Below are 16,879 nucleotides of genomic sequence, written 5' to 3'. Positions count from 1 at the left end.
TAAAATGCATGTTCTGCACACAGCCGATTAGCCTTTGTGTTTTTTATGGGATTAAAATAAACGCAAAGAAATAACAGCTACAGGGCGCTCTCTGAAAAGTAAAAATAAGATAAGATAAGGTACATATCATATAGGTACAGTATGAGTACATTTACAAATATGTTAGAAATAGCGATTAAACATTTTTGGGAATACCCTAATTATTTTAGATGTTATTAATGTTACCGTTCGTTATTTATAGTTTTAACTGAAATATTTATTTAAACGCGTAATAACCACACGGAATGGGAATGTATAAATGCCATATATGTATCGAGAAATCTTCCCTCAATTTATTAAACAAATCAAACAAATTCTGGCACTGATTGGCTTAACGGTTTACAGTGAAACAGACTCGTCCGAATCACACGTAAGTTAAGTTGACCGAAGTCGGTCAAGGTACAGTGTGTGTACTCTAAACCTGCGAAATACATATGAATGTCTTACTGCCCACAGGACGCGGATATTAATCAGCCTACCGTGGCGTATTCTGCTCGCATTACTTGACGTGGGAAAGCATTGTAATCCAAAAGATCGCTGATAATGCGAAATAAATTTCAAGCCGCTCTTAGGGGCGTAACGCGACAATACATTATAAGGCAGTCGTGGCCCCGTGGCAGAGAGATATTTAGGACGCAACTGATAATACACGCATCTTCTACTAGCCCATTCACCTGTAGGAACTACTCAAAGTTTAGCACACATCTATCTATGGAGCGGGCGATGGAGCTGCTATGCAACCTTGATGACGAGGAACGCAGCAACCTGCGCTCCGCTCTTGGCAGGCTGGATGCCGACAAGGAAAAAAAATTATACGAGAGTAGGTACTTTTCGAAATACACTTTTTATTGACTTAATTGACTTAAAAGAAATAAACGGTGGGTTATTATTATGTCTGCTAACTATTTGCAAATCAAGAAACGTATCCAAATTTAAACTTTAAAATTAATAAAGATATATAAGCGCTCAGTATATGTTAGAAGTTTGTTTATACAATATCCTTTTCATGGGTTATAGCTGTACATATTGGACAATGTAAGATTTTGCTAGCTAAACGTGATAATTCGAAGTTAACGAAGAAACGGAATACTTAAAGTTATTAATACACTTTCGGCAAATGGTTGACACTGCTAATATTGCAAAATGATTTGGAGTTCGTCGTTTTTTTCGTTAAAAATTAAGTAAAAAGTTCAAATTGTTGGGCTAAAAGTCAGCTCAACTCAGAAGATATTTCCAAAGCCAACTTTGGTAAATTTTTTAAAATAAAAATTTTTGTTTCGTATAAACGCAACTAAAAACCTACGTCCTCCTTCTTTCTGAGCCCCTTTGTATATAGATTTCCTAAAAAATCCATTTTCTAATGTCATCTTTGCTATTAAACAAATGTCGTCGAAATACAACAAAATAAAATAACTAGTTATTTTTTGTTTATGGGAGTTTTTTCTAAAACAAGTCTAACGATTTTTTTAAAGACTTATTCTGTATGGCTTTTGAAAGAACTAGTAAATTTAAGATTTTCAATTTTATTTATCAAATATATCGATGTCTTAATTTAAAGGGCTGCAGCACTTTAAAATCTAAGCTGTCAAAAGAATTATACCATTCCTAGCACACGGAAAGACAAAATTAAAAACGTATCAAAATATAAACTTTAACTTAAATGTATAATATATAAATATATATACAAATTTATATAATATATAAAAATATATAATAGATAAATATATATAATATATGAAAATATATAATAGATAAATATATATAATATATAAATATATATAAAATATAAATATGTCGAAGTATGCTCGTCTTCCATTAGAGCGTAGCGTGTTTCGATGTTTTCGAAGGCGATAACTCAAGAATACTGATCTGCTCGTTTTTCTAACTGCCCCGCAATTACCTCGAACCACACTCGTCGACAACGTCGCGTCGCATTGTCGTGCAGCTGAAGAGGCGACGCGTCGTTGACGCCCCGCCCCAATGGTATTGTATCGGCGAAGACATAAAACATAAAATGATGAAAAAATTCGAGTGTATGCGAAATATTTACACTTTAAGAAACCAGCAATCTTTATAGTTCGACACGGCCATCCTTGCTCTAACATTTACTCTATAATTTTCTATACTAGCACCGATGTCAATCAAATGCAAGTTCATTATTTGGTCTGAACAGAATTTATGCAACTCTCACTGTCTAATTTAAGGCTATGACTAAGAGAGACATACTTGGTGAAAGCGTCTACTTGAACAATTACGTACTCCTTCTAGTCACTCTTGCCACTTTATTTCCCTGTTATATCGATGTGGATAGTGTGCCGAGGAATATTGACTTTTGGGATTGGATGCAATTCGTCCTGAATTTATCCTGAGTTTGATTTGGACATATTGTCAAACCAATAAAAATCGTAAACTTTACCTAATTTCCACCCTAAATGCATTATCGACTCATGTACTTGATTTATAACAGACCACGTGAAGGAACGCGGCACCACTGGTAGACAGTGTGTTCTGTCATTTTTCTGTATTTTTCGGTAAAGAACTTCTGCCCTTAGTGTTCATAGGCTTCTGCAATATCTTCAGCAAGAGAAAAATCATTTCATTTGCTCACGATTTTAGCTATGTCCGAGTCTCGACGCTGTTCAGCAATGAGCCAGTTGCTTGAAATTTCTCTTCTCTTCAATCAACTTTACAGCAGAACTATTTCTGCTTCTATTTCTATACTTCGGTAAGATAGGATTTCTCGAAAAAAAGTCAACATGTGCCATTCAATTCCCTTCTTTATAATGAATTTCAAATGTAAATGATTGCAAATAAGCCCACCAACGTTGGGCTCTAGGGGTCAAATCTTGTATATTTCTTGACGCCTTTAGCGAGTTACAGTCAGTAACGATAGTAAAGTTCCTGCCCAACAAATAATGCAGAAAATATTTAATGGAGTTTACAACAGCTAATGTTTCCAGCTCGTACGAGTGGTATCTTGACTTTGCAGGGGAAGTAGTTTTCTACAGTATTCTAATACCTGGGTCTTGTCATTAATTTTATGTAAGAAAATTGCACAATAGCCACTACAACCTGCATCCGTATGCAACTCAATTGGATATTTTGGTTCAAAAATAACAAGGAAATTATAGCATAAATATTAAACCAATGTTTTCAAGAAGGAACACTTTATTGTAATGTTGAATGAAAACCCGGCCTCTGTCAGAACATTTAGAACAATTTGTAATCTTTCTAACGCCTCACATTGTGTTGACGCAGTTATCATGATGCCGTCCAAATAGACTATAACATTAGAATTTGCAAGATCCCATAGCGCTTTCACTACTAAACGTTGAAATATCGAAGGCGCATTTTTAAGCCCGAATGTCATAGATAAAAACTCATACATTGATTTCGCATTTAAAGGAATTAAGTAATAGCCACTAGCCATATCTAAACATTTAAAATTAATAAGCTCCTCGAAGTCTATTTATTTTATCCTGTATAAGTGGCAGCGGCTATTTATCAGCGACTGTGTTTAAATTTAACTCTCTATACACAATGTCTATCCGAACCATTTTCTTTTATTTACCAGCAATATGGGGCTTGCATAAGGTGAACAGCTGGCTCAAGTTTACAGAACTGTTCATCCATCGCTTTGACACTATATAAACACCAGCCGTCATGTTTCTAAATATATTATATATAAATAATATTATATTATATAAAATTATATATATATATACATATACAAATTGGATTCTTACGCTTAATTATATATTTTATGCATTCACTATTAACTTCTTTTTGTCTTAATTATAAATTTTATTTTCATTATCAAAATATGTTTGTTGATCGGAATAGTCTAACTGATACCCATTATGGTCAGATTAACGAATTATTTTAATGTATGAAATGAGTAATAATTCGTTATTTTTGTGGTCTATCCAAGTTGATGTTTTGATGAAAAGTATATTCTGGTTGTTAATGCTTTCTAACCTTTTGTAGTTGCGTTGCAATTCGATTCCTACTGCTTCAAGCCATCGTTTTAAAGCTAAACTGGAGAAAGCTCCGTCTCTGTCTGCCTTTAGTAATTTGGGTTTACCTAACTCATTAGAAATGCGCATTAATGAGTTCCGGCATTCTATCCAGTCCTTTGTTTTAATTTGCTAAAATTTAGCGAATTTAGAATAATTGCCAATGCAACTGATGTAATGTTTTCCCTTAGATGAATAAATATCTACCACAAATTTGTCTCGGCAATTTTCAGGATTAGGAGTGATTTTTAAAAAGAAAGAATCGATTTTGTTTAAATAATTTTGTCATTTTCTGTACATCTGGATGTAAAAGTCTTTCATGTGAAATTTGCCTCTGCGAGTTTAGAATAAACTAGCTGTAAGGAATTTAAATGTTCAGTAAGGGATGTGGACATAATTAGAATATCACCCAAATACAGCAAACAGTGTTTGTTAAACAAAGATCGAAGGATATTATTTATGTACCTTAGAAAGGTAGCGGGTGCATTCCTTAGCCCAAATGCAATTCATAATGGCTGCCTTTCTATTTTTTTTCATTTCTATTTGGGGAAATGCCTTTGCCAAATTATTAGTTGTAAAATATTTCTTAATTTACCAAGGAATTCGTCCATGTTTATCTATATCAATATAATCAATCAATAATCTGTAGTTAATTTTCCAGAAGTTTTCGACTTCAATTTCGTGCGTTTTAGCAAGTGGGTACTGTCTTGAATAAATTGGGGAGTTATGTGTTGTATGTGATAGTATATGTTGTTTTATGTTATATAATGTTAGTATATCTCTCCCTTTATATTGAAGATTTTTAAATTTATTCAATAAACATTTCAACTTTAAAATTTCTTTCTGATTAAGGTGATCTAGTCGAAACAGTAAAAAATATATTTATACCCGTTACTCGTAGAGTAATAGGGTAAACTAGATTCGTCGAAAAATATGTAACAGACAGAGGAAGCGTGTGCATATAAAGTATATATATTCTTGATCAGGATCAATAGCAGAGTCGATCTGGCTATGTCCGTCTGTCTATCCGTATGAACGTCGAGGTCTGAGGAACTTTAAAAGCTAGAAGATTAAGATTTACCATCTAGACATATAGAAGCAGAGCAAAATTGTTAATTTATCTATTTAAATTCTGCAAATGGGTTAGAGGCCAATGTTCGACGTTCGAAAGTCACAAACGCACGTGTCTGTTGTTGTCCCACATTATTAGTTTGGTAGTGTGAAATCACGTAGTCACTGCGTGATTTGGCCTTACGCTGGAAAGTTCGTCTCTGCTTGTGTTCGAATATGTTAAGCGTGCGTTTGCCCGACGGTTCTCGCCTTAAGCTTTTCTGAAACTCCTTGACTCCGGTGCGTGTTGAATATCATTAATATTATAATATATATTTATATATATTATTATTAATTATAAATTATTATATTATAAATATAATTACATATATTTGTTCTGTCTATATATTATATACTATATATTATATTATATATTAGATATATACCCGTCTTTGATTATTTTCATAAGTTATAGAATAATAATCATTTGCAAATTTATTAGAACTGTTGTATTACAACTATTACTGCTAAGGTCAAATTGGTTCTATCTCTTTTTTTTGTAATTAGATTAATTTTGATAATATTGGGATTTCTCGGTAAGAGACCGATCTCAATTGTGTTTGTCTCGTTTTCAGTTGAAGTTGTAAATATTGGTCTTGTCCTTAATCGGTGTATAGTCTGGGAAATTGTATGCCTTATTCGGCGTCAGAAATTCCGATGCCGTTGAAGCATGTTATTCATATTACGAATTGATGGGGCATAGTAGTGGTGGTCTTTATGGTTTTTGATTGGGGAAAGGGAAAGGGAAATACAAATTTGTATTGCTCCATGTTAGGTAACAATTTCGCTAGAGTTCAGAAAAGTAGATTGGTAATGATGAAGGATGCCTCTAGCTTTTAAGCCGTCAATGTAAATAAAGTAAGGTTTTGGAAAAGTATTTTTTAGTGTAATCTGATTAAAAACCACTTCAGCGTTTTGTCTTTTTTTTGCAAGGGTGTTGTAGCATTATAACATTTAACATGCGCAACGAGGGCGTGTTGAATATTTTGTTCAAAGAACTAATTTGAATTGGGTAGTAGTGTTAAGGCAAACATCATCCTGTTTGGGTAAAACGCAAAGTTTAGCGACGGCTCTATTGAAGATTCCAGTTGCAGTTTTGAGAACAGCAACTCGTGCGACGTCATCGGGTCCAGGGATCAGATTGATTACTCGAGCTAGTGGGCATTTGAGGGGTGGCAGGTTTTCGTCTTTTACTAAAACGACATCATCATTTTAACGTATTTTTTCTGGAACGATGCTGAAGAAGCGTTAGATATTCACGTCTCCACCGGCTCCAGAATATTTGCTGGTAGTAGGTGATTCGCTGCCAGCAATCCAATCGGTTGAGATCTTCAGATTTTGATAGATTAGGCTCAGCAAACAAGGTGAGGGGGCCGTGCCTAAGAAGTGCGCTGGCGTTAGTACTTCAAGGTCGTGGGGGTGTTCTGAAAGAGTAACTAAAGGTCTTGAATTAATTATTGCCGCAATGTGGCAAATGAGCGTGCGCAGGTCATCAGCGGCCAAAACGGCAGGGCCAACAGCTCGGTAAAAATGATACTTTGCTGTTTTGACAGCCGCCTCCCAGAGGCCTCCAAAATGCTGCGATCGAGGAGGGATGAATCGCCATTCAATGCTATCAGTCAAGCAGAATTCATGTACTGCAGTTTGATGTGATGTGTTCAGGAACAAACGGTTAGGATCCATGAGCTCATTCCGAGCGCCGACAAAATTGGTGGCGTTGTCTGACCATATGCGTGCAGGCTTTCCACGAGTCAGTATAAATCGACGCAATGCATTAAGAAATGCAGAAGTGGAGAGATCCTGAACCAGCTCAAGGTGAACAGCCTTTGTAGAAAAGTAGATAAAGATGCAGATGTAGCACTTTATGGTTGCTTTGTTCCGAACAGGATTTTTGTAATAAAATGGGCCGCAAAAGTCCAGACCAGTGACCTTGAAGGAATGTGAAGCTGTTACGCGGTCCTCAGGAAGATCACCCATAATGCGACGAGCTGTCTGGCTTGGCTCGAAAACATATGATGCATTTGCTGACTGCACTTGCAGTGGTCTTACGACCGCCAATGGGCCAGAACTGCAATCGAATAGAAGCGAGTAGTGCGCGAGGTCCGCGTCAGGTGCTGACGTGGCAATATGCTGTGCGTCATAGTCCAACGATGAGTGATTCAGTCTGCCACCAACTCTCATAAGTCCAGAGTTGTCAATGATGGGTGCGAGGGATGCAATTGAGCTCGATGATTTTACTTGTCGTCTGTGGAGCAGGGCATTATGGTCCTCGGTAAGGTGTGCCACCTGAATGGAACGAATGATAGGCTTCATGCCTCCGGTGAGATGATTAACAGTCAGTCTTCCTTAGCTCAGGGAGATTCTTTGGGGTGAGACAAGATTTTGGCCAGAGCGATATGTCTTCTTGAAGATAGTCAGGACCATGAGACCAAAGACTTGACTCCATCAGCTCACTAGGAAGTTCCCCTCTGGAAAGTATGTCCGCCGGATTGCCGGCTGTAGGAACATAATGCCATTCTATGGCATTTAACACCTCCTGGACTAAAGAGATGCGATTAGAAATAAAAGTTTGAAGGCGGATTCAACTAGAATCCAGGACAGCAACACAGCAGAGTCTGACCAGCAATAAACAGGGCATGAAAATAAGACAAGCTGCAGGACTTCCCGCATTAGTTCAACCAGTAATACTGCCGCGTATAATTCCAATTTGGGAACCGTGGGGCCACACGAGATTTAGCGCAGAAAAGGTGGGCTACTCGTTGACTTTGAGACATGGAAACTATGTAGATGCATCCTCCATATGCATCAATGCTGGCATCACTGAATCCATGGATTTCGACCACGCTATTGGGTACCAGTGCGAGACGAGGAAACTCCAACTTCTGGCTGAAACAGATATCAGCAGACAAATTTAGCCAAGCAGAATGAAGAGCTGAAGCTAAACTTTCGTCCCAGTCAAGTTTTTTTCTCCAGATTTGCTGCAGCAGGATTTTGGCCTTCGTTATGACAAGGCAGATAAAACCAAGAGGGTCGTAAAAGCGAGCAATTGCTTTCATTAGCGATGTGTAGAACAGCAGAATATCCGAACTTGAGTCCCAGGCGATACCAAGAGTTTGGGTAATGTCGCTGCCATCATCAAATTTGAGAAAGGAATTCTTTTCTGAATCAGGAATCTGCTCAAAGTACCAGGATCATTTGAGCACCATTTTTAATTTAAAATGACCTTTATCCAGTAATCCTATGGTCTGTCGCATGATCTCCAAGACTTCTTTGGTTGAGTTACCTCCTGTGATGAGGTCATCGACATAAAAATCTCGTAGAAGAATTTTAGGGCCAATTGGAAACGACGTTTTATCCCTGACAGATAGAAATGAAGATAGAAATGTTCCGTAATTGACGTTATTAAGCTTAAATACTTGTACTTCTTCCTGGGGTGTGTCACGCCACAAAATGCATTGTAATTAGCTGTCCGATTCCTTGACCCGTACACATCGGTTCATCTACAGATGTCACCAGTTAAAGCAACAGGAAAGGTTCGAAACTGTAACAAAGTGTGAAAAAGTTTGGTTTGCAAAGTGGGGCCTGCCATTAGTATTTCGTTTAAAGAGTATCCAGAAGAAGTTTTTGCAGAGCCATCAAAGACAAAACGCAGCTTAGTTGTTGTGCTGTCTTCCTTTAAAACGCAGTGATGCGGCAAATAAAATTTGCATAGTTTCTGGGAGTCAAATGGTACCAGAGACATACGACTTAAAGATAAGTACTCGTGAATAAAGGCTGAATACTTCTCTTTGAGCTGGCGATGGCGTCCAAGTTTGTTTTCCAGATTTAAAAAACGGCGATAGGCTTGTCGATAGGACTCTCCAAATACTTGCGGGCTGCGCTTTTCAGGAAGTCTAACTGAATATTCTCCAGATGTAAGCCTGGAAAATGAAGACTTGAAGTGGGCCTCGCAGTCGAGTTCTTCCATTGTGCGCTTTGAGACAGCAATGGTTTCTGTCTCCCAAAATTTGCGCATCAGTTCCTCCAGACGGATGCCTCAGCAGGCATTTGAGGCGCATTTGATTGAACGGTCAATGATGAAGCCTTGTTGAGGCTGGACCCACCTCAAGTGACAATCCATCCAAAACGAGTTTTTTGGAGAATGGGAAGTCCATCGGCCAATTTAATTTGGCCTACACACAGCAAATCAAAGAAAAGCCTAGCTCCCATCAGCAAGTCAATTATTTGGGGCCTGGAGAATTGGGGATAGTTACTCCAGGGAATCGTGAGCCAAGTTAAACGAAGCCTCTGTCTGGTTTTTTAAATACAGCTTTAAATGCAGGCCACCATCATTCAGGCAAGTGACCGATTCGGTGGTCAATCCTGCAGCCATTTTTTTAGCGTCGACAAAAATTGATTTTTCCTTGCGCTTTAAAAATATTATCCTGTCAGCTGGCAAGCTGACTGTGTCGTCGTTTGACATTTTAATTTATTTTAATAATTCACGCACTGAATTTTAATCAGTCAGTGTAAAATGCACACACAATGGTGAATTTACAAGCACTGTATTTGCACCGGCAACCAAATTGCACACACAATAGCAATGATGTGTGTGTGCTTATGCACAACGTCAATTCTTTTTGCACAGCCAAGACGACACGAATTTGACGGTGGGCAAATAAGAAACTAAAACGGGCGAGAACAAGCGAAACGGGTACAACTGCCGCTATGCGAATAGGCTTGCGATAAACGAAAAGTAGCTAGGGCGAAAAGTGCAGCCACACAAGTGTACACACAAAAATGCACCGAAATTAGTTAAACTGTTTTTGAGTTCAAGATAAAGAAATGTTACAGATCACGTCGTGGTCACCAAATATTAAGGCAATGAGCTTTTTCATTAACTTTGAGAAATGGTGTGGCAATTTATAAACACGGTAAAGTTAATGTTTTAATTAATATTTCAGTTTTATTTAAATATATAAATAATATATTTATATTTTATAATAATATAAATAAATATAATAAATAAAATAAACAAAGAACGGCGGCAGTGCATGTACCGCACCGATTAAAGTGTATCACAGCAGTGCCGGTGCGATCAACACTTAATTTGTAACTGGAACTTGCTATGCAGAAGGCAAATGAGCAAGTTTTACAGAATACAGATTAAAACAGCTGTGCTCGCTCTCTATGGAACATAGCATAATGAAAATGGAATGCAAAATCTGTTTCTGCTCAGAGCAATGTATAACAGCGATATATAAAATAATTCAAATTTATGATGAGCTGCAGCTGGCTGCGGGCTGATTTATGTATTTATCTACATGGTAGGGATGGTGATGTTGATATGGTATTTAAGTAACAGTTCCTATAGTGAGTTGGAAAATATATTTTTATATTTCTAATGCTGGAAGGCAATTATAGGATATTTGACAATCGAGAATTGTTTTTACGAAACGTAGCAAAACAATTTTGTTATTTTTAACTTCCTAGAAAAAGCTAACTATAGTTAGCCGGCGCGCCCAAATTGGCAGAATTAATAGAAAATAAGGACACAAAGGGGCTCCAAGATTTCCCCGTATGCCTTAATAAATAAAGTAATAAAGTAAAGAAAATAAGTAATTAAAAAAAACAAAGAAAAAATTTTAGTTCATGCCACCAGAAGAAGTAGGGTGACTTGTAATTTTAGATTTGTTGGATTTTCAATTCTGTGTGTATGTTTTGTGTGAAACAGGGTCTTTTAATGTTTGAGCACATTTTGCATTGATTTGACTCAGGATAAATATGTGTTATTTTTCTTTTTTTTTTTTTTGTAAAGCTGTTAATTTGCTTGAATGTGAAATTTGGAGCCATTGGATTGGGAATGATATAGATGAAGTTTGAAAAGTCATCGATACCGTTTACATCTACAAATAATTGTGGTGTCAAAAGACACATCATTTGTGCGTTGTGTAGTCCGCTGGCGATGTCGTTAAAAACATACATACAAACGGCAAAGGTTAACCAAAGACACTAGAATAACAAGATGCGTATCGCCATACGATTTTTTGGCACACTATTTTTTCGGCGTGGCTCTAGAGGTGGCTCCAGGCTCTCTCGAGTTTTTGCGCGAGAGAGGAAGAGCGGAGAGCGCTACAGCAAACAGCTCTTTTCTAAGCATACAGTGATAGCAGACAACTGTATGTGTGTACACGTATGCTCATGCATTGTAAATTTGACAAAATATGCCCTTCACCTTAGAAGTTCTTAGACTTTAAATCTATATTATTTTTTATCAATTCATCATGTAAACCACCACAATGGAAAAAATTGGCACCGTGTGCCACCATTTTCACAAAATAAATTTCAAAAATGGCATTATATTAGAATATTTGTTATTAGAGTGTTCTCTAGAGTGCTTGTGTCCCCACTTCGTGCCTCAAGATATGACTTTTGCAATAAACAGTTTTCATATTTTTATTTATTTTATTAATTTTTATTACTCAATAGGCTCGGACTTCGGGAAACTAAAGCACCATCTGATCTTTTCTTTAATATTTGTAAAATACACATTCAAGCTTTTAAAATATTTTTAAAAAATAATAAAAAACAAATGTGTATAAAAACGTTTATTTTTGGGCAATGCATTAAGTGCACAAATGAAAGTAGTACCTTCTCATTATGGTTTTAAGTAAATAATAATATTACACATAATTAACATATATATAAATATGTAAACGGTAGCTAAGTCGAGCGGCGATTTTAACAAACGAAAAAACTTTAAAATTATACTAGTCATATCATATTGCTACCATTGGCCAAAACTCCAAATATGTAAATTCGTTTCTTCGATCAGAATTGATTTTGGCCCGAAAATCGTCTTCTAGCACAAGTACACACGTTCTCATCTATTGTTTTTACTCACATAAGCTAGGAAATTCTATTTTTAGATTTCTTAGGCTCTCAGCGTAAGCGAGCGGACAGAGAGCAATTTTGGCCGTCACCAAAAAAGTGGCTGCAAAACCAATGTATGGCCGTTACGCATCTTGTTATTCTAGTGTCTTTGGGTTAACCTGTACACTTATTCAATTTTTTTTATGTTTTTTGACAAACATTCTATATTTATTTTTTCATATTCCTCTCGACTCCCAACAACGATTTCTTAATAACACATATTTGACACTGGAACAAAAAACACTTCACCGTCCTCCCGGCTCACACTTCAATCTACATTGGTTTTAAGGTCAACTGGCTTTCGGTAGTTGGCGCACTCGCTTCGGACGACTTTCTAATAAGACGGAATTGGGCCAAGTTATTGCGGGAACTTTTTGCGCAGTGCCCGATGATTGGCTGCGAAAAAAATTGGGTAAATAACGATATCAGCCACTAACAAAAGCTGTGCCAGTAAAAATATTACAGCATCCGGACCATCATCGATCTCTTGTCCCAATGAAGGTATCATACTTTCATTTTTATTTTGCTTCCAGTTGAGACGGCAGCATCGCCCACTGCAGGTCAATTGTACAGCAGTAAGTATATATCAAAACTTGTTGGCTTATAACTAATAAGTTATTATATTTTCAGTTTTCTTTGTAAATGCAGTGCCGTTTGTTGCTTTCGGATTCCTCGACAATTTCATAATGATCATGGCGGTAAGTATGATATAAAGCTAATAATATAAACGTTTATAACGATTCCAATTTTTAGGGTGAATACATTGAATATTATTTGGGCCACTTTATTACGCTGTCTACGATGGCAGCCGCAGGACTAGGAAACACCATAAGCGACATTCTGGGCATCACTATGGCCACCTACGTTGAGAACGGGTGCCAGATATTAGGTCTAAAGCAGCCCAATTTGACTCCAGCGCAATTTGAATTAAAGTCCAGCAAGCGGTCGTCAAGTTACGTATGTTGCTCAAAGAACGGATAAAACGGATTATTTTTTTTATAGCAATATCTATTATTTTAGGGACGGATTGTCGGGATCACTGTAGGCTGTTTGCTTGGAATGTGCCCTTTATGGTTTATGGATGAAAAAGCAGATAAGGTGAATGTAAAAGATGAAATCCCCAAAAATTAGAAAGTGTTTTCCAGCTTGTCAATACATCGCAAATAATTTAACAACATTTTCTTTCATGTTTTAAAAGGATAAAGTATTTGTATTATTAATGAATTTTTCGTTTAACAATTTGAATATGTATCAAATGTTTGTTAAGCAACTTAAAAAACGTACCAAAAGTATCTGAGGTAAACATATGCTCACCGGCGGTCATTTTCTTCACAAATTTTTAATATTTTTTTATCATATAATAAATTTATACCTGATCACTCAAATTACCTGAGCATCAAAATTCATGTGCAATACTGTCTTGAGATTTAACTCTATACAGTGCTGTTTAACTTCACTGAATAGATTTGGAAAATATTTTTCTCGTGTGCCGTCATAGTCATGTAGTTCACTAAACTGATTGATTCAAATGCATCTCAGAAAGTTTTGGGACTGCCATGTTATAAGTTTTGGTATGTTTTTTATTTATTTATTTATTATTTTATTTTCTTTTATTGAAATTCACAGAAATTAAAATTGTTCATATAATTTTAGTTATAGAAATCTACTTGCACATAGATTCTTTTGCTTTTTTTGTTCAGTTTTTATTAGAAATCACGGATTTTAAATCACTGATCAAAATTGCTAGTTGTATAGCATATAATTGATCAGTACCGTACTAAAAGGTTTCTTGTCGATCCTAATTTTCACAAGTACAAAAAAAATATAATTTTATTTAACCGACCATTCAATTTTAGGTCTCAAACTGAACTCAACTTATTGATCTAGATTGATTGACGTTTAGGCCTCGGTCTCGAGCTTTTTAAATATGGACTTTGGACTTTAGAGTTCTAATGAGATTTTGGAGTTAGTTCTCTTGTATTCAAGTGCATTCGCTCTTGGATAAAAGCGCTCTTAGATTTTTACGATTTTATTTATTGAAATTAAAACTTCTGCTTTCGAGCTAGTGAGTCTGGGCTTTGAAACGTGGAAACATGCTGATTTGACAAATTGATGCAACGGATGTTTGGTTTTCTGGTGGGGGATTTGTTTGGGGTTTTAAATTTCATCATCTGGGCAATTTTGGGTTTATTCCATTTAGCCTTGCTTTGAGTTTTTCCATTATGTGACAGTTGTTCTTATCTAGTAAGTAGGCGTGTGTAGGCATGTTCTTAAGTCTAAGGGATTTAGGGATCTGTCCCTATATAGCTAATCGGGTCGTAAGTATGTATAACGTAGAATAAATTCACCTGTTACTCTAGGAAGAACAAGTATAAAAAATACAAACCTAGTAAGTCAAGCGACAGTTTTCATTAAAAATGAAATAAAAATTTGGAAAATGAAACGTTTTATTAAATTTATCATATTGCTTAAAACCCTGTTTAATAATGGCTATAATTTTGAAAAAATTCCACATTTTCATGCAGTAAGTAATTAACCTTAAGTCTTTTAACAAAATGCTCATGTAAAAAACCCCCATTTTGATATGCTTACGTAGATTATAAATATTACCTCTTTATTAAGAAAATTGCGCTCTCAGAATCGACATACACAAGATTAAAAAAAAAATTGATATTTATTTAATAGGTATATTATTGTAATGCAGCAGTATTTTGACCTGTGCTACCTGTGGAAACTAAACTATTCGGAAATACTTGTATTACAACACAATGCTCTAAAGCTTCCTTAAAATGAAAATCATGTCCAACGCATAACAATTTGACAATCTGAACGCGCTTACCCCTAAACCTAAAAAAACGTGTTTTGCAGCACATATGTATGAAACCACTAAAAACATTCCACTTTTTTTGTGAAACATTGTACACAATTCAAACAAAATGAATGCTACTCAGCTAGTGCAAATGCAATATCGATAGATATTGGGGAATAAAATGAGAAAAAATTTAAAAACATTTTTCAAAAGTGCGGGCGGGGGTGTTTTGGGCGGCATGTGGGCGTAAGAGTGGGCGTGGCAATTGATCCTGATCAAGAATATTTATAATTTATATAGTCGGTAACGTTTCGTTGTACTTGTTACATACTTTTTAGCGCATCTAGTATACTTTTACTCTACGTGTAACGAGTATATCAAATATATATATACATATATCAGCAAGATTCTGTTTTGCAGATTTCGTGGCCTATAGCAAACAGCTGAAGACTCACAGGCTTTGTAGGAACAGGGTAGGTGATAGGAATAGGGTAGTTGGAGTTGCGAAGTGGAATAAAATCGTTGTTTTCACTTCACCTTTTTATTTGTTATTTGCACTTTGCTCCCTTACATCTGCAGCTAATAAGGTTTTTTATGAGCTGAGAATTAAATGAATTAATGAGAATTAAAAGACGTTTTTAATTGTAGCGCTTTTAAACGATTACGGTTTATTTATTTTAGCGTATTTGGGCATCGATTCGCTCATGCATAGTTTACGAAAACGAGTTAAAATGAGCGACTTAATAGTAGAGCGAAAGCAGCACGCTATGCAAGGGGTGTAGGTGCGTGAGTACTAAGGAGAGAGTGAGGGGGAGCTTAGATGCTCACGCAGCATCTCTGCCTAGGTAACGATGATATTGCTGTACAGCTGAGGTGCCACATAAGTTGGCAGGTGTACAACTGATAAATTTAGAAATTGGTGGCGGCTGCAAAACCCGGCATGCTCCTCCGTTCGAAGCGTGGCTTTCAACAAAATCCTTCAGGGGCAGCAGACGCAGCTCATTTACTGCTCGCTTTTCGATCCTCCTACTGTATGATCGTTCGGAACGATGATTGGGGTTCGCTCACTGACTCCAACGAAGACTTCCTTAGCTGACCATATACTCATCTTGCTCAACAAAGGGTGAAAGCGAGGCTCGTGAGCTAGATGGCTGTACTAATTCATTAGTGACAGATTTTCCAAGAAGGGCTCTTCAGCATGGGAGTTCGCATGCGCGAGTTTTACACTACACGACTTTTCCATCTTTAAGATTATGCTAAAAGAGCGCATCTATATTTAAAGTATGAACCCACGCAGGAGTTCCCAGATACATATATATCGCCTAAGCGTTGTTAATTTTTAAATATAGGCAGGCAAATGTTTTGACAATACAATTTCTGGAGCGGTGCAATCGCTTTAAGTACAATATATGTATATATATACTCGCTCTGCGTCTTTGTATCTAGAATCTGTATGCTTATTTTCAACCTTCTAGCTTTTATAGTTCCTGTGATTGATCCTGATAAAGAATATATATATATAAATAGCTTCCTTCTGCCTGTTACATACTATTCAACGAATATAATATACTCTTTTACTCTACGAGTAACGGGTATAAGAGATTTTGGATCGGATTTGGATTGGATTAAGGTCTTTTGGATTAGTTCTTCACCATTGTCATTGTTATTTTCTTGACAATTTTTCCCCTATCCTTGCTGCTTCGACGGACTGCTCTGTGGATGCTTACAAAAGGACCAAATACAAATTTTTAGGACACTTGTCCTATTTGACTGTATTACACTTCCACTTTTTCACTTCTGCCGAAAAGGTTTGTTGAGCAAACAACACGATCCCCAATATTAAATATTAAATATTAAGCATTGCATCAACATCTAATAACTCGGGCTCCTTGGATTCAACTACAATAACTGCTCACATTACCCTGTTGAAATTTTGACCTGTTTGAATTTGGCCTTCACAAAAAAAGTGTCTGCATAGTGCCAAACCAACGTA

The 16,879-nt window shown here is 36.4% G+C and overlaps 1 protein-coding gene across 2 annotated transcripts; it reads left to right on the top strand.

Moving 5' to 3' along the window:
* Positions 1 to 259: 259 nt before the first annotated feature.
* Positions 260 to 14,190, top strand: LOC117135714 (transmembrane protein 65). Of its 2 annotated transcripts, XM_033296143.1 has the most exons (7): positions 260 to 409; positions 496 to 859; positions 12,367 to 12,489; positions 12,611 to 12,652; positions 12,708 to 12,775; positions 12,831 to 13,034; positions 13,098 to 14,190. In XM_033296143.1, exons 2-7 carry the CDS (start codon positions 583 to 585, stop codon positions 13,206 to 13,208), a joined length of 825 nt encoding a protein of 274 aa, XP_033152034.1. In that variant the 5' UTR covers positions 260 to 409; positions 496 to 582; the 3' UTR covers positions 13,209 to 14,190. The 2 variants fall into 2 exon arrangements, with proteins under 2 accessions (XP_033152034.1, XP_033152042.1); XM_033296151.1 differs by lacking the exon at positions 12,367 to 12,489.
* The last annotated feature ends 2,689 nt before the right edge of the window (positions 14,191 to 16,879 follow it).

The sequence above is a fragment of the Drosophila mauritiana genome, chromosome 2L (genome assembly GCF_004382145.1).
Source record: "Drosophila mauritiana strain mau12 chromosome 2L, ASM438214v1, whole genome shotgun sequence".
In the NCBI taxonomy this organism is placed as follows: Eukaryota; Metazoa; Arthropoda; class Insecta; order Diptera; family Drosophilidae; genus Drosophila; species Drosophila mauritiana.
The sequence above is the reverse complement of the archived record's forward strand: the minus strand, read 5'-3'. Positions and strand labels throughout refer to the sequence as shown.